The sequence below is a fragment of the Podarcis melisellensis genome (genome assembly GCF_964234715.1).
Source record: "Podarcis melisellensis genome assembly, chromosome: 1".
In the NCBI taxonomy this organism is placed as follows: Eukaryota; Metazoa; Chordata; class Lepidosauria; order Squamata; family Lacertidae; genus Podarcis; species Podarcis melisellensis.
This window is the reverse complement of record NC_138528.1, coordinates 49,178,082-49,203,410: the sequence shown is the minus strand read 5'-3', so window position 1 is coordinate 49,203,410 and position 25,329 is coordinate 49,178,082. Positions and strand designations below refer to the sequence as shown.

The following is a 25,329-nucleotide window of genomic DNA, read 5'->3' as shown; positions in this document are numbered from 1 at the left end:
CTAATGAAATATATAAAATAAATGAATGTAAATCTGTGAAATGCCCTACTTGTTGTAGAGCTGAGCTAGTCTGACTTTCTGGCACAACAAATAATCACATTTATTTTATCACAGCTTTAGGTTTTGAGTAATTATTGGAATAAGTATTTTGAATTGCATCTATAATTCATGGAGTTTCATGGAGAAAATGATTAATGTATTTTCAGTCAACTCCAGTACAGAATGCCGTTACTTTGTTTTCATTGGCACACCCAAATGTTTGTCTGAATTAATTTCATTTCAGCAGTTCAGCCATGAGAAGAAGTGCAAATATTTAGCTGCTTAAGGAAACGGCACATGCCCCAATAGCACTTATTTATTAAGTACAGTCGGGATGATACAGTTGTATGTAAGGGCCATGGTGTATATAAATGGCAGGTGTGGGGAACCATTGGCCCTCCAGATATTGCTGAACTACAGCTCCCTTCAGTACATTACAGTTGTACTCTTGAACTCAGAGACATTGAATAGTAATTTGTAAGATGGCATATATATCTCCAAGATTGATTTGAGACTGTACATATATTTTTTGAGTCTGTATTATTTTGTGTTATATTATCCTTTGCATTGAGATATTTAGTGTATAATATACTTTCATTTTGCATACAGACCTTGTGCTTGATGAGAACTACAGCTCCCATCATCACTGACCAGGCTTGCTGGGTGTTGTAATTCAGCAACATATGGAGGGCCAGCCATTCCCCACTCCTGTTACCCAGTGTCTTGCCTTATCAAGCTTATGATTGGGGGGGGGGGAGGAAACATTATATACAGGGAGCTTCTGGCACCCATTCAAATTTTACTGGAGGTTGAGAAATTTAAAAGGGTACATCCTTGTTGGTGGAGTGTGGGAGGTGAGAGGGTTGCAAAGAACAGTATGCAGTATTATCTAAATCTAGTATCCATGTGGTACCCCAGCACAACTGGTTTTTCTTTACATTGTGAAACTTGCCATGAGAACTAGAAAGACAAAGAGCTGGAATTATTAATAATTATTAGTAAAGTAAAGATAAAGGACCCCTAGACAGTTAAGTCCAGTCAAAGGCAACTATGGGGTGCGGTGCTCATCGTGCTTCAGGCCGTGGGAGTTGGCATTTGTCCACAGACAGCTTTCTGGGCCATGTGGCCAGCATCACTAAACCGCTTCTGGCACAACGGAACACCGTGATGGAAATCAGAGCGCATGGAAACGCCGTTTACCTTCCAACAGCAGCAATACCTATTTATCTACTTGCACTGGTATGCTTTCAAACTGCTAGGTTGGCAGAAGCTGGGACAGAGCAAAGGGATTCCCTTATGAGATGTAGTTTGATATTGCCCAGTATTAAATTTGTTTAAATCCATAACATAGTACTACTTACTGGATCTTAGACTTTCCTGCAGAAAGTCTTCTGAAGCAAATTTTAGCCAGTCAATCTTGTGTGAGAAATGTACTTTGAGGTACTAGGTACGAAGCCTTCAGACCCTGTGTTTTGAGCACTGCTTTTGAACATTGATTTTGAGATCTAAATGTGAGAGCTGTTTTTTCATTATCTGTAAACAAATGATTAACGCCATCAGAACCATCTTTTTCTTCTGTTCTCTTCTCCCATTTTTTTTCTTAATCCTTCCATTTTTACCATTGCTGGTATGTGTTTTTCTTTTTTTGGCTGCTGATTTCTCTCTCCTCCTTTCTTTTAAAGAGCCAGAAAAAAGAAAACGAAGCCCAACAGAGGGAGCAATCACTCCGGTTGGCAAGGACCCTATGTTAGCCACGAGGGTTGAACCGAAACCCAAGGTGCAACTGCCAGTACCCCAGCTCATGCCAAGGGCCCCAAGCCCTGCAGGGAAAGGGCCAAGGGAGTTTGACACAAGGAGTCTAAAGGAGGAAAATTTTGTAGCTTCTATTGGTGTGTATTTATGTGTATATGGAATGCAGGAAAATGTGCACTGCATTAGAATCTGATTGCATCTTTCCCATTGAAACATTTGCCTTATCATTGCTGCAGTAATGTGCTTCACTCTCACTCGGACTGCAAAGACTATTCATATATGCTCTTCTCACAGCTTGGAGAAATATTGGCTAAGCATTTCTGGTGTTTCTATGCTTTTTGGAATTTTATGGCCAGGCTAGTGGAGATAGCCATATGATGCTGGCATAGGGAACTTTAATCATTGTTCACATAGTCTTACAGGCAGAATAGTCTGGTCTGTAATGGAAACAGTTTCTTGGGAGTGTGTGCACCAGGGACTAGTTGCCAAAAAACAAATTACTATTGAGAGGAAAATGGCCCAGTACTATGCCATTGATTTCTGGGGATCTGCTCCCAAGTACAAGTGTGCAGGATTGCAGCTTTGGACTTCATGTTCATTCATCTTCAATTCTAGCCCTTGTGCTGTGGGTGTTTCTGTATAATGTATAATCTTATATTTTCCACCAAAGCAAAACCTACAAGAACAAATATAATACTTTTTGCTATGTTCACTCACCATCCAGCCTACCCAGTCTCAAGAGATTGTGCAAAGACAACTATATAATTGCAAACATATTTGTCAGATGGGTTTCTGAAGCATGACTCCCCTCCCATAGTTTGAGATGAATTCCCTGTGATGGATACAGTAACTTTCTGTACCAATGTGCATAGGGAGCAAGCAGAATTGTGATGGATGGGGAAAGAAGGGCAGCCATGGTGTGTATACCTTTAATAAATAATAGCACCAGGGAATGGAGGGAGCCTCCAGAAATCTCATTTTCAGTTTGAATGTGCTTATCGCTGTTTGTTTATTTGGTGTTGTTCCATCAAATAAAGCATGGGGAAATTGATTAGGTTTTCTGGATGAATTATAATTAGCTGTCTTTCTCCTACTGCAGACAAATCCTGAATTGCTCTGAAGTGTTCTGTGTCTGTTTCCTCTCCCAATTCTATCTGTGCTTTCCCATACCCTGTTTCCATAGCAGAAGAAACTTTCTGCACTTATCTTTCTCTGCTCTTGTAAGAACTGAGTTTGCTTCTTACTTTGTAGCATTCCTAGCTTCTTCCTTCCTATAATTTATTATTTATACCCCGCCCATCCGGCTGGGCTTTCCCAGCCAGTCTGGGTGGCTTCCAACAAAATATTAAAATACAGTAATGCATTTCCAACTTGAATTTCCATTCAGCTTATTATGATTCTGCCACTGGCCCATTGGGCCAGCATCTGGAATTATCTGAAGTTTTCTGCCACAGGGATGAAAATTTAGGGTATCATTTGAACAGAATGGTGTGTATTTCTTTTTTAGATCCCCTCCCCATTTTTTGCTGTTCTTTTTGCCCTGATGAAAATGATTTGGAGTCTGATATAGTTAACATACATAAAGCTAGAAGAAGCCCAGTGGTTATTACAGGCATATTCAGACCCAAACTAATTGTTTTTTTACATAGTTTTTTTAGTGTTTATAGAAATAGTTTTTCTTATCCCTTATTACACTTTGAATTGAAATATCTTTGGTGGTTTGGGGCGCATTGATACATAAAATACATACTGTATTCTTTGTGTAACCCACTGATAAGAAACTTTAAATGTTGGACATAAAGAACCTGACACTGTCTCTTTTTAATCTGTCATTTCTGTGAAGGCAAATGAGATCAGGTAGGTGAGTCTCACTTAGCTGTTCTACTCAGCCAGTTAATTATATATAGGTATTAATTTTGAAATCTTGTGAATGAAGGCGATGGAAGTCTCTACCCTGTTCTGACTGAAGATGTGATTAATTATTCACATGCCAGTTATCATTAATTTCTGCTTTGGTACTGCAGGATTGGGTGGCTTATTTTTTATTTTTATTTTCCATTTCCGCCTCTGATCAGCATCTGACATTTTTTCTGTCTTTCTCTCCTGCTTACATTGCATCTTGAGTAGAATTGTGGAACAAGCACAACGAAGTGTCAAAGCAAAAAGCTTTGGAAAAACTGAGTAAGAATATGATAAAAGGACAGAAACTTGACACTCCTCCAAGCCTCCCCATAACTGCCAACTCTCTAAGCCTTTGATTGAACACCCATGCCACATGAGCCATAGGGCAGACAAAGGAGGTCACTATTTCTTAAAGAAATCTAGTGTTGGGGTTCACTGAATAGCCCTTTTTGTATCAGGAAAGGAGAGGGGGAAAATACAGTCTCTTCCAGCCAAGTTTCAAATCCTTCCTTACCACTGAATTATAAATTAAATTTTGGTCAGTCTTTCCCCCATGAAATTGTAATCCCTCTTTGGTGGTAAACCAACGTTTTCTGCAATATGTGCATAATGGAGTGTTCTGTGTAAAGATATGTTTGTCCTGAATTCTTAACCAATAGCAGATATAAAATGTAAAGTTCAAGTCCAATGTGAAAGGTCCACAATTATTGTTTGATGATTATTTTGTATGAGGTTGGGAGTAACCTTGGGGATTAATATGAAGAATGGTGGTTGACTGGAAATGGAATGTGAAGTTCTCCATCCACAGAGATGATGTATTGTTTTCTAGGTTGTTGTTCTTTGATTCCCACCCTTGGGACAAAAGAGTGGAATGTCCAGCTAAGCCCCACTTCAACATTCTGCTTTTGTTGTTGTTGTCAAATGCATAAAACTGATAGTGCTTAATAATGCACATAGTTAGAATAACAGAGTCATAGAATTGTAGACTTGGAGGTGACCCTAAGGATCATCTGTTCCCACCCCTGCAGTGAAGGAATCTCAGCTAAAGCATGCATGAGAGATGGCCATCCAGCCACTGGTTAAAAACCTCCAACAAGAGAGACCGCTACATTGTTGAACATCTCTTACTGCTGGAAAGTTTTTCCTGATGTTTAGTTGGAATCTTCTTTCTTCTAACTTGAACCCATTGGTTCAGGTTCTACTCTCCAGAGCAGGCATAAACAAGCTTGCTCCAGCTTCTGTGTGACAGTCCTTTAAATATTTGAAGATGGCTATTATATCTTCTCTCAGTCTTCTCTTTTCAAGGCTAAACATACTCAACTCCCTCAACAGTTCCTCATAAGCTTTGATTTCCAGACCCTTGATCATCTTGGATGATCCAGATTTTCAGACCCTTGATCATCTTGGACACCCTCCTCTGCACACATTTTAGCTTGTCAATATTCTTCTCAAATTTTCTTACATTCTTAAATTGCAACTTCTTAAATTTACAAACTGTATCTTCACTATACGGTGTGTGATTTTTAAAACTATATTGATATATCTATCTGATTCCTTTTCAGTAGCACCTGAATAAAGTAGAAAGTGATAGTAGATTGCTCCCTGCAGTTTCAGGTGAAAATAGGCTATTGGGGAAGGGTTGAAACTCTCCCACCAGCCTTCCCATGTTCCTTCTCCTCCACTTCAAAGTGCCTACAGGCTCTTTGTAAAGAAGGAGAGGCAGTTGAATTTCTGCAGTGTAACATACAGTTTATCCTAACTCTAGTGTAACATATAGTTTATCCTATAATATGCCACTTACTGAATATTTGAAAAAAATATTGCTGACATAACTACAGAAGCAACATTGTATAGTATTTCTATCTGTTTCTACTATACAGTGATACCTCGGGTTAAGAACTTATGTATAGAGTCATACCTTGGGTTACAGACGCTTCAGGTTGCTCATTTTCGGGTTGCGCAGCGCACCGAACCCAGAAGTACTGGAATGGGTTACTTCCGGGTTTCGGCGCATGCGCAGAAGCGCTAAATCACACTTTGTGCAGAAGCGCCGAATCACGATCCCGCTCATTGCGGGTTGCGAACGTGCCTCCCGCATGGATCCCGTTCGCAACCCAAGCGTCCACTGTAGTAGCTTATTTTATAGCATCTATAGAAATCTTATTTTATAATTCTTTAGAGAACACACTGAGAATACACAAAAAGGAGTATCACTACTTAAATACTGTGAATATAAAGTTTGTTGGGTTGTATAGAGAAGATATCAATTCACATTATAGAAGTATGTAACCAAGACGCCTGTTTACTTCATAAAGTAAGCTGGCCAGATTTAGTCATTGCTGGTCCTAGGTTCTTTTAAAGAATACTCCTTTTAAAAGACAGGCTAGTGGGGAAACGTTCAAGGATGTTTTTATTATGCCATATCCCATCTTATAAGTAATAGACAATTATTCTAATAGACTGGGGATCTCTGAAGTCTGTGCCCATGTTTTTTGAGAACTTCCGTATTTAGGTGGAGACGTTACTTCCATACTTAACTGAAGAAGTAGAAGAGACTTGGAGGAGCCTTTGCCTCATTCTGATAGCAGAATGTTTTAAAACTAGACTCTGTAAAAGTGACCCTTCCTCAGCAAAATTACCTTTAATTGGGCCAGTGATTGCTGAGAAGTCAAATAATTTAATTGTGTTATTTGAATGCTGTGCAGTGTAATCCAATGCATATCAACTCAGGCATTAGTCTCATAGGGGTTTCTTCCAGACAAATGTGTATAGAATGGAACTTTAACTCCCCTTGATTTCTGTGAAATTTAAGTGTTCCCTGTTCCCTGGAATATGGTCTTTATGCCCTTTTAGTCACTTAATCTTTGAAATGTAGTCATTCAAGTCAAATATAACTTTGTGTAGGGTTTTTTATTTAAAGAAATAGCTATTTCCCATCTTTATGGACTTTTGACTTAGACTGACCAAGTATTAAAGGTTTGTTTTCCCCCCTCCTCACTTAACTAACTCTCTCTGTTGTGCGATCAATTAGCTGAAATACAAAGGAACTTCTGAGTATGATTGACAAAGGTATATTTTTGGCTAATCCATACAGATAAGTCATTTTGAAGGAATTGCCTTCTCTGTATGTATAACTTTGTTTCCAGCAGTGCCTTGAACCGTGAATATTCATTCACAGTGCTTAACTGTGAATAACAGTCAGTCATAACCTTTAGTATGATTAAAAATCCACAGTTAAATTATGTGCTTATTAAATTGATTGGAATAATATGTAAATTAACCAGTTAGTGTTTTCATAACACCTTTTTAAATCATGCTTTTGACTGATTAAAGGTATTTTTTAAAAAAAGAATCTGTTGCTAATGTACCTTAGTTGTGACAGAATCTGAAAACAAGTCCAATGAATTTCATGATTCCATTTTCTATTACTTCTAGCATCATAGTTAGAGGCATCTAAGTACTAACATAAATGAATGAATTTATTAATACGGTCACAGACCAGCGTCAACACACACAATATCATAGATCATAAAAAATATCAGAAATACAAGGGACAATATGAATATAACAAGGATTTAAATATAAAAATAAAAATTAATTATTAACGTGCCCCCTGTAATTAACATTTAGGGGTTTGAAGTACTAACTAAGTACTAACATAGTCTGGAAATGTATGTTAAAGTCAGGTTTATAAATGCCAGTTGATTTTTGGAATGTTCTATATAAAACCCTCTCTTTAAATATACTCCATAGCTAGTATATACAACCTTTGGGATAAGCTGCCCATCTTTTTGACAATTCTACCTTCATGAATAATATGGTCATCTCAAAAATGCACACCAATAGTCTTTTTTTCACGCGCACCATATATATAATTTTTCTTTCTCTCTTGCACATTGTTTCACTTTTTCTGATGTTGGCAGTATCTAGTGATAGACATCATACATCCCACTTGCACTCCTAACTCTTAGTTCATCATATTTAGTGGTATGTAAGGTATTGCTGTATTGTGTACATAGAGTTGCCACACATCATTATTTGTACACATCCTAGATCTGCAATAAAATAAAATCCTCCAGCTGCTGGTCATGTGTCCCTGTTAAGGAACGGTTGGCAGATATGGCTATGGCAGAAGGGTTGTATTCAGTCTCTTCTCCCTTCGAGCTCTTAATGGTGACCTGTGTAGTCTGCAGTGTATTCTTCTCCTGCCTCCTTATTTCCATTGCACACAGCTTCCAAACCCTTCTCAATTCTGTCTCTCCTCTCATCCATTTTCTTTCTGTCTTTCATCTCATCACGGGAGGGTAAAAAACATGAAGCTGCATGATCATGGCATAAATCCCTTCACCATTTGTTTTCTTGATGGATAGGGTGGGATGATGAATGCATGTCTTCGTAGCAGCTGAAACTCACTGCTTCACCTTTGTTGTTACAAACTCTGGAGAGCCATGTAATACATCCCTACAATGACTGTATAATATTGCTATTTTGCCCCAAAATGTCCCATTTGAAGCTCTCATTTCTGGTATGCAGATGATTATTGCCGACTGTTTGGATGGTTACACCATGAGTCACTTGGTGAACATGAGAAAAATAATAACTTTGGCCGTAGATGGTAGCATATTAGATTAAGTACCAAGTGTCCAGCAATAAGATCTGCCCCTCTCCAAAAAGCAAACAGCAACAAAAGCAATCTTGTATCTGTGACATAAGGAAGTGGCTTTCCAGAGTCATGTGTCGACCGTTTGGCATGCCTTGTATTAACTGGAATCTGTCTGGTGCCTGCTTTGTCTCTTTTCCCCTTTTCCTTTCTCCAATGGGTGACTGTTTAAGGCAGTTGGTCTGCTTCTCAGGTGCATTTATGTATTGGACAGAATGGTGGCTGCAACCAGCCAGGCTATATTTCTGGTTGATGCTATTTCAAGAGTACAGGAGAAGATCCTCTGGTTCCCCCCCTTGGTAATTCTCATGCACCAAAGCGATCATTTGCCTTCTGGTTCTTTCATTTTCTTGTTCACAGTAATGAAATATCACTTTCCCTCTCTTTAGGGTCAGAAGGTAAAAAACACTCTCATGATCTGGGGGAGACAGATGAGAAGAAATCCCAGATCAGTGCAGATAGTGGGTTGAGCTTAACTTCCAGCTCTCATGTGAGTGTCTTGAACATTTTATTTATTATTTGAGAAATGCCTCAAGGAGTTTGACATGGGGGTAGAATAGTGAGAATTCCTTGTGCCCTTGTCCATAGATTCTGGTTTTCATGGGGGGGGGGGGCGTGTACTCACTTTGGGGAAGCATTGATAATTATGTGAAAGCAACACATGTTCCAGTGTTGTTGATTCTGGGAAGCTAGAAACATGAGGCATGAGATTTGCAGTTCCTTAGTAGTCTGGGCCCAAATACAATGTGTGGTCCAAGTCTCCAAGCAGAAATAGTAATGACTAATGTGCATTATTTTTCTTCTTCTTTGTTCATGATTTCAGAAGAGTGATTTGGATTCTGTGGCAAGTGTGGGACCTGCTGTTATGATCCGAAGCACCAGCCAAGACTCTGAAGTTAGCACAGTGGTAGGGCATGGCTGAAGTGGAATGTTTGTGCTTTATTTTAGTGGTGTTTTTCAGGCTTGATCATTTGCATGCACTTTCTCACTCAGCACCTGTGTAAATTGCAAGCGCCGAGTGCATCTCTAGGGCATACACTCCATCCTTCTCCTGTTTTACATTTAATCATGTCCCCCAATTGTACATAAAATGCTCTGGTAGGTATGGGGATCCTATCCACTGCTACTGTTTTGTAAACTTACATATTTTATTTGTGTTTATATTGTTAAATTGTGACATTTATTTTTGGAAAATAGTTGTTGTAAATTAATGATTGTGGCAATGTCTACAGTTATCTTAAATTGTCCTGTTGGGCCAAAGAATAGACATTTATTAGTGTTCTTTTTCTTTAAAAAAATTGAATCTGACTTCCTCCTAATGTTAATTTAAAAGTTGAGGCCCAGCCTTTTATTTTTAATGACTGAAGCTCTAAAAAAGAAAAAAAGCATTAAAACATTAAACACAGTGCCCTGCAAATAGTCACTTTACATTCTAAAGTATACTGTGCTGGGTCCCAATGTAACATGAGTTAGCAAAAACCTGCCCCTTTACGTTTGGTTGGGATGCAGGAATTATTGAGATTTAGCTTTCTCTGGAGTGGCACTCTGAATAAATCTTTGTCTCCACATTAACTACTCACATTGAATAAAGGACTGACCATTTAAACAGTTTGTTTTCCTCTTCAGGTGAGCAACAGCTCTGGGGAGACATTAGGAGCAGATAGTGATTTGAGCAGCAATGCTGGTGATGGCCTTGGTGGAGAAAGTGGTGGAAATCTGACAGGATCACGAGGCACCGTGTCAGACAGTGAGATTGAGACAAATTCAGCAACTAGCACCATCTTTGTAAGAACATGCTTTGGTTTTGCTTAGGAATTATTGTAGTGATGGTGGGTAGGGTAAAAGACCTATTAGTTTATGGAAAGCGATCACATTAGAAATGGTCCATCCTTAGTGAAGAAGTATCAGCAATTCTGAGCCAGCATATATATTCCAGGGTGTGCATGCACTGCAAACTCAATTACATATGTGGCAAGCACATTGACCTTGTAAGTGCAAATTGGCTTAAAGTGATAAACCTCTTAAAGACCTTTGGAAATCTTAAAGGCCTCTAATGTTATATCATGACAATGAAGTATCTTTGAACTGAGTTGAATTTGAGAGGTGGCTTAAGCTTTTTCTGCTGTCCACTTTTTACCTTCTGAATTATCTTTCTGTTTACAAGGAATATATATTGCTTGCAGAATAATCTTGGTAGTTGAATATGCAGAGCAATAGAACATGCCTGATTAAACTGGCATTTAAAATTCTTTTTTTAAAGGGTAAATCTCATAGCTTGAAGCAGACCATGAAAGACAATAAAAGCAGCAGTCCTGGGAGAGCACCAGAAGATGCAAGCCTACGGGTTTATCTCTATGAGGGTCTTCTGGGTACGTGTTGACATTTATTTTGTTTGAAGCAAATTTGTTCAAAGCATAGGCTATTTTAGTGAAATAGCATTTAACATGTTGATCTTCTTCGTAGTATTTTCTAAACAAAAAGAAATTAAAAGACCAACAATCCGATCTACTGAAGTGAAACCTCCATAGATGAGTTTTGAATTCTCTAACATACCATAGATAGATCATCAGCTAAAAACTCACGGTTTTCTTCAAAACATTTTATAAGAAGTGCTTGTCTTTAGTATACCATATTTTTCTTTGTATAAGACGCCCCCATGTATAAGACGACCCCTATTTTTTTGAACCCAAAAGTAAGAAAACAAAACTCTAAAGTAGAAGTGAAAATCCAGACATTTGGTTGTGGCGGTGGAAAGTTGTTGATTTGTGGAGGGTGCAATCACCCTCAAAGTTTCCAGCATGAGGTACATGCAGTCCATGATGGTTCTGTCCCGACCCCTCGTTGCCCAGTTGATAAAAAGTTACATTTCGGGCTCAGGGTAGAAGGCGCTCACTATGCTTCTATGCTGTGTGGCAAGAATTTATCCTTCCTGCCACCTGCTTAGCTGTTAAGAGATTATGGCTCAGCAGCAAAGAAAATGTGGTCAAGGATGGTGGTGGGGTTCAGGCCAGAAGGCTGCATGGGCCACATTCAATCAGTGGGCTACAGATTTATCATATTAGGTACATGCTGTCAAATCAAGTGTATATTTAAAATGGTATCCTGAGCAGGGAAGTTGTTTCATAACACAGTATGCTAAAGATCAGACTATATTGATGTATTAGAAGAGGCATGACCTTCGACCACAATTGCAATATGTAGCATGTTTTTCACTGCACTTTTTCTCCTGAGTCTCATTATTCCAGAAAGGTTGCTCAGTCTTGTTATATGTCTCATTTCTCCTCTTTGCTGCCATGTTGCTGCTTGCTTGGAACTATAAAGGGAGGGATAAAGGATCTGTCTGGGACCAATTAGAGGATGCTGCCATGGAAACCTTCTCTATGAGTAATAATTCTTCTTTTTGCTTTTCTGTGTGTATTAAAAAGATTTCTCACATGTATTCCTATACACTCCACTGTTCTTTTCTTGTTCCTGCATTCTGCATTTGGTGAATACTGATAGAGGAAAACAATAACACAGAACGCAATAAAGTTGGTGCACTGCTTTAGGCAAGGTAGCAAGATGGGACCATAAATGTTTGCAATATATACAGTGAGTTAGGACAGGGAACCTTGCCTCTCCTGGCTTGTTGTGATCTCAGTTGTGTGTTTAACAGAACTGATTTTGCTGTGGTGGTACTATGATGATGGTGGTGTTGATTACTTGGCACATCTTGTGGTGAAAAAGGTTTTTTCTTTGCAAAATTATTGGTCTTCTGGATTAATTTATTCTCTGCTATCTAGGCAAAGAACGATCAACCCTGTGGGACCACATGCAGTTCTGGGAAGATGCTTACCTGGATGCTGTGATGTTGGAAAGAGAAGGAATGGGAATGGATCAGGGGCCTCAGGAGATGATTGACAGGTAAATTACAAATTCTCTGCAATTTTTCACTCACTCTCCATTATTTATTTAACTGCTTTCTGGGAATTCAGGATGTGATTTTATTCTGAGTAAATTTGTTGAAATAAATAATTACTTTATATCAATTTATGTACTGTATACTGCTTAGAGTTTTTTTTATTAAACAGATTACATTTTTTCTACCTTTTTTTTAAAAAAAAATTAAGACTTTGTTCCAAATTTAATTTTCTTTATACACAAAGTCTGTCTTTAGAAATATTTATTTATTTATTTATTTTAATTTGTATGCCACCCTTCATCCGTACATCTCTGGGTGGATATCAACATAAAATGCAATATAAAAATGCAAAATACATGATAAAAGCAAGAACAAAACCCACAAACCAATAAAAAACCCTCCCACCACCTTGGACCTCCCTGAACCTTTGCTTGTCTTTTGATATTGGGCCTATAAAAGGAAATGTAACTTAAGGCTAAGTTTAATTTCTGGTCATCTGGTACTGGGTATGTGGAGAGATTTAATTCCATTAAAAAAGATAAAAGAAGGAAGAGGATGCAGAACATTTTGCATCTTTCTTTGCAGTTAGTGGCTAAAAGTCCATCAGAGACTCAAGTACATGTGTGTTCCTTTTGTAGGTATTTGTCTCTAGGAGAACATGACCGGAAGCGTTTAGAAGATGACGAAGACCGCTTATTGGCTACGCTGCTTCACAATATGATAGCCTACATGCTTATGTTGAAGGTGCCATTTTTTCATATTTTAATTTAATTTTTGCACATTTTTGTGAGACTTGTGGTAGGGTATGGGAGAAATATGGGTCTCCTGTGGCCACAAATTTTTTAACCCCCCTATGCAAGAGGAAACCCATATTAATTGCAGAAATAATGAAATGTCATACTTTGTTTTTGCTTTGTTTTTAGGTCAATGGGATGTCTTCTTACTTGATTTCTGCAGTTACTTGTTTATTCTCTTGATTGACCTGTTTCTATGGTAGTTTAAACTCTTTGGAACACAGCAAATGAGCTCTTGTCTATGTACTGAAATATAAATCTATATGCAAGTGCTTAGGGAGATGTCAGTAACCAAATGCTGTATTTTGCTGTGTAGGTGTCCAAGAACGATATTAGGAAGAAAGTACGCCGTTTGATGGGAAAATCTCACATTGGCCTAGTGCATAGTCAAGAAATAAATGAAATACTCGACAAAATTGCCAATATTGTAAGTCTTTGACTACCTCTGTATCTATATCTCTGTTCCTTCGATAGGAGAGGAGGATTATCTTTCACTGCAGTTCAAATGGCAGTGTTGATTGCTACAAATCTGAAAAGAGTTATGTTCCTCTTTTATAATGTATTTCACAAATTGTGTACAAGATTAAAATACTGCAGATAGAAACATTCTGATATCTTGCCTTCTGCACGTACTTTTTATGGCAAGGGCTAGTGGGACCCAGATCTTTGGATGGTATAGATTTACTCAGCAATACCTTGCTTGACAGAAAATCAGACTCCTCACCTGTTTTATTCAAGACAGGAGACACAGAGGTCAGATCTTTCTGAACTTTTTATAGTGTTGTTCTCAAGAGCTGTAGAAGGAAATTCTTGCTACAAGCTGCCTTCTCACTGTTGCCTGGGCTGGGGTCTGCCAGTTTCCTACTGGACTGGAGGCACTAACTGCTGCTTCCTAAACTCCTCCTTAGTAGCTGAATGGGTAAGCAGCTTCTCTAGGCTTAATCTCTTGTTTTGTTAAAAGCCTGGGTAAGGAACTGAACCAGCTGCTTCTGGGGGAAAACCAGCTCTTTTTATTGCTGTAGTTGCTGGCTGCTTCTCTAGGGTGGGTGTCTTTGGGGCTTTTTGAAGATGCTATATCCTGAGATTCAGTGAGAACCCTCAGAACGGCTGTAGGGGAGAGGGGGGAATCATTCCACTTGGCAAGCTTCAATGCTTGTGCAGACAGAACAATTGGAAGAGCACAGCACTGGATTCCATCTTTACTTCTCTGATAGTGCTACTAAAAGAGAAATTAGTTGATGGGTTTCCCATGTTCTTTTTGCTTGCTGTGCCTCCCCCACCATACACATGTTTTTAGAAAGCATAGTTGTTGCATGTGCATGTTACATCAGTGTGTAGATACATTGTGTTAAGTGTATGCTTTAAAAACAAAATTGGGTGCAAGCTAGCCAGATTCTCCTCTGACTCTGAAAACTTTGGGTGCAGAGTTATAGTCAACTCCCCATTTGCACAGGGGTCTTGTTCTGGGTCATTGTGCACATCGGTGGAGCATGTACAAACTCATAAACGTGCCCCATTCCTCCTCCTTACGGGGCTGAAAACTGCTCCCTAGTACTGAAAAAATACTTGCTGCTTTTCAGTGTTTTAATCCAATTTTACTTTTACTTACAGGAGATGGGTGAGATATGACTTGCTGAAGCTGAAGTATATATTAAAGTGGAAGGTTTTTAATAGGATTTTTCCTTCTTTTTAGAATGGCAGGGAGCTCCAAATCCGACCCAGTGGCAGCAGACATATCAAGAAGCAAACATTTGTTGTACATGCTGGCACAGACACAACAGGGGATATCTTCTTCATGGAGGTAGAGACCAGGTTAAAAGTTAACAAAATGTTTGCTGTTAATTGGATTGTATGGCGATCCCTCTGTAATAATATATACGTCTCCAGGTATGCGATGATTGCATTGTGCTGAGGAGTAACATTGGCACGGTGTATGAACGCTGGTGGTATGAGAAGCTCATCAACATGACATACTGTCCCAAAACAAAAGTGCTTTGTCTCTGGAGGAGGAACGGCCAGGAGACACAATTGAATAAGTTCTACACCAAAAAGGTACATTTTCTACAGTGTTCTGTTTACAGTGACTTAGTATTCTACTGGACCATTTATGTTAATCTGTCTTTGAATCTGCTGCAGAGTTTTGATGCTGAGATAATCAGCAGCTGACATACAATGCGAGAAGCTTTTCTTAAGTGGTGTCACAAGATATTGTTTCCATGGTTTGAGTTGCACCACTCTCCACCCATAACAGCAATTTTAAGCATAGTTTCCAATGGAGAGATGTGGGTAGAACATTGCTATTGAAATGCTCACATCCTAATCTTGGGTTTATGTTGGGATAGATGCATCTTGGATCTGGAGACCTATGTAACATTTTTGCCTGTAACATGAGGAAGTTACAGTGCTTTGTTTTAATAAAATAACATATTTGGATAGCATTCATTTACACACATATAGAGAATTTCAGAATCAGCTGTTGCAAATTGTTTGTAAGGGAAACAGTTATATCATGAGATTCTATGACTAAAGAAAGATGGGATATAAATTTAATAAAATAAAGAAAAAATAGAGCTTTATATGTGGACCAAACACCACTGTTTGTTTGTTTATAAAAATACATATAAGAGAATCTCATATAAATCTCATATAAGAGATCAGTTCAAGAAAATTTACAAATGCAAAAAGCATAAAATGCCATTAAAACAGAATAATCATAAAAATGTCTTGCCTTTTAAGTTCCTCATCCTTTCATCCCAAACGTATTTCAAAATAATGTTGTATTTTGAAATAACCGCATTTTATTATTTTTAGCAAATATTTTTAAAAGTATGGTCTAAAATACTACTATTATTTCCTGTACATTGTATCCCAACTTTCCTTCAAGAAGTTGAGCTGCTTGGAGGAAATGTGGCAGATAATTAATATGTACTTAAAAATGTTTGTTTGTATGCTTTATTATTCTTTGCGCTATTACGTTCTCGCCACTGTATTAGCTCTACGTTTTATGAATCTCCATTATGTATCTGCAGAAAACCTATTTATTTATTTTAATCCGTTGTAGTGCCGGGAATTATATTATTGTGTAAAAGACAGTATGGAGCGAGCAGCGGCAAGACAACAAAGCACAAAACCTGGTAAGAGCCTTAACGGCCATAGATGAGCTTTGGCAAGTGCCACAACTTTCTAAAAGAGTTTTTGGGTGTGTGTTGTCCTTTATATTAAAGGGTCTGAAAATACTACCCCTCCTTTTCACTCTGGAAATGCTGATGCCAGAAAGGAATTTGACTTTCCTTCAAGGAATTGCCAGGGGAGAAATAAACATTATTTATTTCCCCTGATATTGCTGTAATAATGGGATACTGAGCTGAGCAGCCAGATGACTAGGACATGGTTGCTCTTGAATCTTCTCTTCCACCAAGCCCCGTAAATGTCCTAAAGACCCAAAATCTCCCAGCACCTCCAAGATACACACCTGATCCTTTGCAGAAGTTTTAAGCTCCACTAGAAAAATTGTACACAGCTACACATTTAGACATTTGCAGAATTTTTTTAAAAATCCATATATGTTCAATAACTCGTAGGTGTGTAGGTAGCCTATAAGGAAATGAAGGAAATGTCACTTATTTCCTGCTCACAGAGCCTTTCTCCTGCTCAGAAAGATTGTCAAAATGATTCTGCAGACTAAAACCACTCCCAGTTTAAAGTGTAACATTAGCACATCATTTGTCCACACTGAAAATAACAGTTCAAGTGTCAGCAAGATTGTCACCCGTCAGGCCAGAACAAAACAGTACAAAGTTGCAGGAACATCAACAGATTGGCCCTTGTGTTGTGGGGCTTGTGAGTCAGTGAGACATTATAGCAGGGGTCAGCAAACTTTTTCAGTAGGGGGCTGGTCCACTGTCCCTCAGATCTTTTGGGGGGCCAGACTATATTTTGGAAAAAAAAGAATGAATTCCTATGCCCCACAAATAACCAGAGATGCATTTTATATAAAAGCACACATTCTACTCATGTAAAAACTCCAGACAGGCCCCACAAATAACCCAGAGATGCATTTTATATAAAAGCACACATTCTACTCATGTAAAAACTTCAGGCAGGTCCCACAAATAACCCAGAGATGCATTTTATATAAAAGCACACATTCTACTCATGTAAAAACTTCAGGCAGGCCCCACAAATAACCCAGAGATGCATTTTACATTAAAGGGCACATTCTACTCATGTAAAAACACACTGATTCCCGGACCATCCGCAGGCCGGATTTAGAAGGCGAATGGGCCGGATATGGCCCCCAGGCCTTGGTTTGCCTACCCATGCTTTATAGTAACATAATGAAATGCTAGGCTACTGCTTAGGGCTAGAGCTCTTTGGTTATCCTTCATAAGAATTTAACAGGCATAAATGACAAAACATATCATGATCTCTAAAGTACCAGTCTTTGCAGACATCTAGTTAGCATCTCTATATTGCTTATTGTTATCCATGCTATAGAAATCAGATGTGCTATGGCACCGTTTTGAGGAACGGGTTTGCTTCTTTGATCCTCCTCTAAATGCAGTGTCCTATGTTTTTCTGTGTGCGTAAATCACTTTGTATTGGGAAGCATTTTCCTCCTTTTTTCTGTTTTCCTTTTACATTGCAGGCCCCGAACTGGGTGGGGAATTCCCAGTGCAGGATATGAAAACTGGTGAAGGGGGGCTTCTCCAAGTCACACTGGAAGGGATTAACCTGAAATTCATGCACAGTCAGGTAGGAAAAAACCCTTGAACAAGAGTATTTGAGCATGGAGCTTCTTAAAGTGCACCAATAAATGTGTTTCCTCTTCCCTTGGGGAGGTGAAGGAGAAAGACAATTATTTTCCTCCGCAGTTAAGAGAATCTCAGTTAGTATTCAAATTATGTAGTATCTGTCTCCGAATGAAATATTAACTCTATATACTAGTACGCAGAATTCACAAATTACCAACAAAAATAATGGCCCTAACCCAAATAATTCTTTAAATGAGCTTTAGTTTTTCTGCAACCAGCATATGGGGTTGTTCATTCAGTCTTCTTAATGATGCTATAGATGTATTTTGTTCTTTCAAACTGAAGAAAAAAATGCAATTCAGGTGATGGTGAGGTTCGCTTACATTGGATTTCCAAAACAATTTCCAACAATATTTAGTCTTGGAACACTGAGGTATATTGTATGGACGTAGAAAAAAACCAGTGTTTTTTTATTTAAAAAAATTACCATCCAGCCTTATAGAACAATTTGCTCACCATTTAACTTGGGTGAATTCATGACTACCGTTTTATGGAAAAATGAATTAAAATTGGCATTAGCAAACTTTTTTTAAAACGTAAGGTAGCCTGCATCATGTGTAATTCATCTGCAGCGGCGCTAGGTATATGGGGCGCAAGGGGCTCCAGCCCCCTAATATTTAGGGGAAAGGTGCTGTGCCCCCCCCCCAATATTGAGGGGGCTGCCACTGGCCAGCCTCTGCCCAGGAGCCGGGTAGGGGCTGGGACGAGCAAGCGCAAAGATCGCCGCCCTCCATGAGTCCTGCCCCTGCCTGGTGTACACCAGGTGGTGTCACATGACGCGTCATGTGGCTGCACCCCCTAAATGGGTGGGGCAGGGCAATGTGGTTGAAAGCAGAGGCTGTTCAATAAATCAGAGAGAAACATTTTTTCTCATAAAGATACAGATGTCATTATTTATTCCCTTTTGAATCTGTCATTATCTCTAGGTATAGAGGAAACACAAATGGATTTGTGTGCCACTCTGTTCTTTTCTCTGGATGTGTTTTCTTTTTTGCTTCTCTTGATCATTGTTTTTCTTTTGCTTGGTGTTCATGTTTGTTTTGCATATGCTGTGGAATCAATTTTAGGATTGGGTTTGTGTGTGTGTGTGTGTGTGAGAGAGAGAGAGAGAGAGAGAGAGAGAGAGAGAGAGAGAGAGAGAGAGAAATGGGGAGAGAGTTAAATTTGTCAGTCAGTCTTTTGTGCAGTGTTCTGTTGTTTTTCTAAGTTTTTTTTCTAAGTTCTATTGGTGTCCCTAGGAGCCCTAGGCTGAGATTCAGCGAAGCTGTTCACATATGCTGGGGAGAAATATACATACAGGTGGAAGTGTTTTTGTTTTTAACTTTCCAGTATGGCCACTTGCACTGCTCAAGAAGCAAGATGCTTTTTAGCAGAAATGGCTCTGTGGGATTACATACTCACTTTTCAACAATGATTGAGCATTTGCTACTTTGAATACATGGGCGGGTGTGTGTGTGTGTGTGTAGCTAATGAAGCACAGAAAGTGCTGATCAGAAGTCTTTGTGTATAAACCTGATTTCCTTGAATTTCTAACCATTTGGTCTATCTCATCAAATGTGTCTACCCAAACCTGTGTTTGCCAGGGTGACATGACTGCATGAATTGGGACTTTTCTTGAGGAGAATCAGTGGGCAGAAGTGGCGTGTGTGAACCTTCTGGCACCTATTGATTCCCCCTGTAAATGCCTCCCTCCACTAGCTGTTCCCCCCAGTTGGTCTGGCTTCTGGTCTTGGAATTGACCTGGGGAAAAATTGGTTAATAACTGTAAGGCAGGGATTTTCAGGAGATAATACAGGGGCAGTGGAAGGATTTAAGCACTATAATGCATGAGCGTAGCCAGGATTTTTGTTAGGAGGGGCAGGCTTTTGTTATGGGGCAGAACCTCAGATTTGTATTGGTTGGTATTGATTTAGGGGGGCAGCTGCCCCCCTGCCTTCCCCTTGGCTACACCCATTTATAATGACAGAGTTTGGAATCCTATAGTTGCCTCATAACTTGCCATTTGAGCCTTGGGAATAAAGCAAGTCAATTCTTTATAAATTTTCAAGTGTATTCTAATTCACCATTTATTCTAAGTGTATTCTAATTCACACTTCTCTGTGTATTTAAGCTGTTTGGGGGACTGTGTCAACTGAATTGTACATACTTTTCATGCCTTTATTCCATCATGGAAATAAGATAATTTACACAGGGTTCCCAATGGTTTGCCAACGAAGTAGCAAAATCATGTACAGTATCCTTAAATCATGCTCTGGGGCTATAACTTTGTCCACTGTTGCAATCTGTAATCCCAGATGCAGCAGTAGATTCCCAAAGCACCCCAAAACTGTAAACCCAAATGGACTCTAGCATGATAGGTATTGCTGTATTTTGCCCAAATAACAAGCCCTTTGTTGTGGTATTGTCAAGATTTGGAAACTTATTGCTGACAACCTATTTTTTTGCAGCCATGCACTGGGTAAACACTGAGATTGTAGATTCTGGTAAAACAGAAAAGGATAGAGACAGGTGTAATCATCCCTTGTAAGCTTTTTATTTATTTTTCTGATAAATGAATGATTCTAAGGACTTTGTCAGTTACGCAATATACAACATAATAAACATGTTATTCAGTTAGTTGGGGAACATCTTTCCCTCCAGAAGCATTTCTGTTTCAGGGATGTTGCATCTTTTCCTAGGAATTAATACTATACTTTTTTAAATGAGAAATTGCTAGATTTTTAAGTGCGTTTTAAGGAACAAAGCAGGCTATCTTCCTTTAATAAAGCAGTCTCCTACTTATCTCTCCCATCATATCCCTGTAAACAGACTATCCTCCCATTCTTTGGGGATGGCATATCATAATATTGACATTTTATGTATGCTAGTGTAAGTATAGTGCTAATAGAAAAACACCTGGGATTTTGCCACTGTTTGGAGAGATCTTAGTATAGAGATATTCTGATTTCCCTCCTGTACTTTTCCACATAGGCCATATATTACCCCTCGTCCTGAATGAAACAGCTGTGATTGCACTTTCCAAGATGCGCATGGATGTTTGAGAAGCTACTTTGGGTGTTGAATGGACTACTAAAATAAGATAGCTTATTTATTTTTACACACTTGGGTTTCTGAGTCAGAGAAGTGAAAACCTGCTGCTGCTTCTTTTTTCCCCTCAACCTCCCTTTGTTTTAGCACTTAGTGTAATTTGCAGTCTGTAAATCTTGAGCATCGTCACGTGTGGAAATATAGAAGAAAAACCCTTGGTTTGGGTGGGAAGCATGGCACCTCTTGCCTGCCCTCTGTGCCGGAGGAGGATGCATGGAGAGGCAGACATTTAATGGGATGGGGCAAGACCACAAATGACAGACCAAATCTGGAAGCAGTCTGTGTCCCTCCTTTTCTTTCATTTCAAAGTGTGTTGGTTTTTCTTTTTGCTGTAACTCAGTTGAGTGCCTGAAGGGGGTAGCAATGTTGGATATGTCAAGAGTTACTAACTCTTTCGTTTCTCTTCCATGCTTTCTCCTCCTGCAAGGAGCGGAAGGTACTCCATCTTCTGCTGTCTTAGCTTCTTAGCCTTTTAAGTTGTTTCTTGATTTCTAGCATTGTGGCAATTTTTGGATTTTTATTTTCCAATTTCTCTTTCTTTTGATTTAAGTAGTAAACTATAGTTGAACTGGTAGTATGTGCTACAACATTCCAAGTTATAACTGTTGTGGTGTGCTTTTTGTTCTTGTTTTATTTTGATATTGCCTTCTTTATTCTAATCATGTGTCTTCCTCCTCTTTTCTTTCAGGTTTTCATAGAGCTGAATCACATTAAAAAGTGCAATACAGTGCGAGGAGTCTTTGTCCTGGAAGAATTTGGTAATTACATTATTTTGATATTAGGTTTGTACTCACATGGCAGTAACTCAAATTTCTGATCCTCTCCATGAGGCAGAACTGTATCTTTTTGATAGATTTTTCTTTTTTGGGGGTGGCAGGGAAAGGTCAAAGGAAGCAGCATAAATTGTGTCTAAACAGGTTATTAGAACTGAAGAAGACATGAGTGAACTTGAGGCATTGTTAAGCTTAGATAACAAGATTTTAGAGCTGGAGTCACCAACCTTTTGGGTCTGTGGGCATATTTGGGAATTTGAGCAACTCTTATGGGCACCACCACAAAGCAGCTACTATGGGGATCTGCCTAGTCAAAAAGAACAAGTTACTTGCCCAAGAGTCTGAGTACAATACATCACCATGGCATATGTGAAATCCTTTTTAGTGCCCCCAGGATGACCTATAATCCCCAGATTCCAAGATTCCTTTCTTTTTTAAAGTACATTTCTAACAATTTTAGAACCTGAGATATAAGGCAAAACTTATAGGCACTATTCTTCCCATTTTGGGGGAGAAATTGGCTGCTTCATCCTTTCAGTGCTTAATTTTGCCTCCCCCAATGGAAAAATTCCTGTGGACACCCACGTCTGTGAGAGATGCACTTGGACAGAGAGACAGGGAGAAATGCAGGTATGAAGTGTGTTGTGTATGTGTGTGTGTGTGTGTGTGTGTGTGTGTGAGAGAGAGAGAGAGAGAGAGAGAGAGAGAGAGAGAGAGTGTTTTGCATGTGCATATGCGGTTTGTATGTGTGTGGCGAGTGTATGTGGGTACAAGAATGAGTGAGGTGTGACTGCCTTGTATATTTTTCCTGTTGCTGAGGAATGCTCCCTGTTGCTATCAGGAAGAAACGTGTGGGTGTGGGTGTGGGTGGGTGTCAGAGAGAGAGAGAGAGAAAGAGAGAGAGAGACCAGCAGGGCATAGCTGACTTTTCTGAGATTGTCCAGTGCAGATGGGGATGGGGACCAGCAATTAGTGTACGCTTTTTTAAAAAAAACACACACTAGGCTATCTTTCTTTAGTAGTTAGGCTGTTACTGGATGTAGCATTCAGAGAATATTGATGCATTGCATTGGTTTTGATGAAGTGGGCTGTGGATCATGAATCTTAGGCCACAATAATTTGCTAGTTCAATGTGTTAGAGGATTCTTGTTGTATGTTCTGCAACAGACTAAAATGTCTACATTTCTTTGATTTGTATTTGATCTGAGGTGAAATGAGGCTAACAACTTAACTTCTTTTTTGCTGCTTAATAAAGCTTCATTTAATAGAGTAAATTCAGCATAGTGATTTGTTCTGTTTTGACAAGGAACTTATTCTGATGGGAAAAGAAGAGCTGGGAAAGGGATAGCTAGGAAAAGAACTTCTGTTACATGAAGTGAGTGTAGAATTTAACTCAGGGCAATTTAAACTTCCATATTTATGGATGTTCCAGTTTATTCCAATTTATGAAGTTCCATATATCAACAATCATTTTTCTTTTCAAATTCATTGAAATGTGGGGGCATGTAATGTAAAAGTGAATTCCATCTTCTGAAGATAGTTCTCCAAGACATCTTTTGAGAGTATTTACAGTGGTACAAATCAGCAGGTCAGTTACGCCAAAGCTCTGTAGCAGTTTGTAAGCAGTCCATGCCATCTGCACTGCACCATAGGTCACTGCATGGGATTCACATAAATGCTCAACTGATACTCAGACTGACTGATCAGAGCAATTGCTGGTCAATATTCCAATTCATTTCGCTTTGGGAGACCCTTTCTGCTGTGAAAGTACTGTTTGGGTGCTTCCAGAGAGTGGCCTTATACCACAGAATAGGGCCTTCAGATCTGATTTGCTTGGTTGTCCATTTGACACATTAGCCACACATTTCCATTTGCAGTCATCAATGTTCATTCTGTTCTGCCGCTTGCCATCCACCACATTGGGCAGAGCTTGACAGAATGTATCTGAGCTAAGTTTTGTGCCACTCACTCCTCCCAGCCTCCCCAATCTCCTTTTCCTAGTCTGAATATATGTGTATACAGGTATTTCTGAACCTATGTATGTGTGCATCTTTTAAAGAAATAAAAAATCCCAAGAGCACACATTACCAGTCTTATCCAGCCATTTATCTGGTTTCACAATGAGTAAAATGGAGGACTATGCTTTTTTGCGGTAGTGAGGGCCATATTCATTTTCATTTGTTCACTTGATTTTTAGTTTTTAGCACCGAGGTGAGATTTACCATAAGACTCACAAGAGTGAGATTTACCATAATACTTGGGTAAGAATGATAAAGAGGTCTTCTGCAAGACCTCCATATTAAACATTTTTTTAAACCCTGGTGTATGTACTCCAATTCGTCGCAAAGGCAATCTCCCTACATGGTGTGAAGGTACTGAGAGACTAGATCCTCCAAAACAGGCAAGCCTTCAGCATGAAACGATCAGTATTCCAGCGGTACTGGGGACCACTGCAAGTGAAATGACTAGGGATGTGACAGAGACTACCTAACAAAATGCCACCATGTAATAAACCACCCACCAAAAGCTAATGAGCTTTCAGACCAGAAGTGACTGAAGATGTACTTAGAGGTTAATTTTATGTATATTTTCTAGGTTAAGGGGAAATCTGTATTAAATATAAAAAATGGGCTGATGGTTTGATGACAATGCCATGAGGACACTCTAAAAAACTTGTGTTAGTGATCAGCACCAGGTCTACAATAAACTTCCCATCTAGAAACTTCCCTGGAAAGAAATAAGTTGTTGCAGTCTTGGCCTGTCCAAAGAAAGGGTTCATCCCTTCTTCCCTTTGATATGGCCCTGATCTGGATCAGGCATCCCTGTGCTATGTGATTGTTTACTAAGTTTACTAAGTTAGAACGGGGTGGGAAGCCTCTGGTCCATGGGCCAGAAGCATCCCATCAGGCTTCCCTATTTGGCCTGCAAACTGCTTTGTGCACACCATGCCCACACGGCCTACACCTGATGTCAATCGCAGGGCAGGGAGGGGTGGGACTTGGCAGATTTCAAAGCACCCAATCACCTGATATCATTTGTGACATCAGGTGATCGGCAGATGAGCAGCTTTGCCCACCTGTCAAATTTGGCCTGCGAGGAAGAACCTGATAAGTGCGGCCAAGGGTGAGAGACTATTAAGAGTTATGGTCCAGCTAAGAGCCACAGTGTCTCCATCTTTGTTTCAGTCAGTTTGTGTCTGACAGGCCTTGAAACCCAAATTACAATGACTATAGACAATAGGCACAAGCCTTGTGTATAATATATAATTATCTCACGTTTTGATAATTTCAAAAGAAGACATTATCAGCTGCATATGAAAGTATGAAAGTGGTAGTACATGGAATCCACAATTGCTAAAGCAGATTTTCCTCCTTTTTCCTAATAGGAAGAATTGTAGTTTTTAACATCCAAAATAATTATCTAACCAATGAGTAATTAGGTTGTTCTGTAGGTTACACTGATTATACTTCACATTTCTTGATCTTCGTTTTGTCAGCTTGGTTGTTTTTATGTTTCTCATGTTATCCAAGACCACTTTACAAAGGACAAGGTGGAAGTTGGAGATGAGATCTTAGGGCGTATAGCTGGAAGGAAGTGTTCCTGGAAG

General features: G+C 39.2%; 1 protein-coding gene across 49 annotated transcripts in view; it reads left to right on the top strand.

Moving 5' to 3' along the window:
• The window catches only part of MADD (MAP kinase activating death domain), a 78,901-nt gene that overhangs the window by 46,983 nt on the left and 6,589 nt on the right, over nucleotides 1-25,329 (top strand). For 7 of the 49 annotated variants that reach the window (XM_081900509.1, XM_081900548.1, XM_081900517.1 and 4 more), the window contains 15 exons: nucleotides 1,722-1,928; nucleotides 3,919-3,972; nucleotides 8,743-8,843; nucleotides 9,177-9,260; nucleotides 9,980-10,138; nucleotides 10,614-10,722; nucleotides 11,675-11,737; nucleotides 12,136-12,256; nucleotides 12,893-12,998; nucleotides 13,365-13,475; nucleotides 14,742-14,849; nucleotides 14,936-15,100; nucleotides 16,110-16,182; nucleotides 17,697-17,803; nucleotides 21,638-21,707. In XM_081900509.1, coding sequence (XP_081756635.1) covers nucleotides 1,722-1,928; nucleotides 3,919-3,972; nucleotides 8,743-8,843; nucleotides 9,177-9,260; nucleotides 9,980-10,138; nucleotides 10,614-10,722; nucleotides 11,675-11,737; nucleotides 12,136-12,256; nucleotides 12,893-12,998; nucleotides 13,365-13,475; nucleotides 14,742-14,849; nucleotides 14,936-15,100; nucleotides 16,110-16,182; nucleotides 17,697-17,803; nucleotides 21,638-21,707 — 1,638 coding nt within the window. The remainder of the gene's footprint in view (nucleotides 1-1,721; nucleotides 1,929-3,918; nucleotides 3,973-8,742; nucleotides 8,844-9,176; nucleotides 9,261-9,979; nucleotides 10,139-10,613; nucleotides 10,723-11,674; nucleotides 11,738-12,135; nucleotides 12,257-12,892; nucleotides 12,999-13,364; nucleotides 13,476-14,741; nucleotides 14,850-14,935; nucleotides 15,101-16,109; nucleotides 16,183-17,696; nucleotides 17,804-21,637; nucleotides 21,708-25,329) is intronic. The other 42 variants (XM_081900526.1, XM_081900514.1, XM_081900505.1 and 39 more) reach the window with 14 other exon arrangements.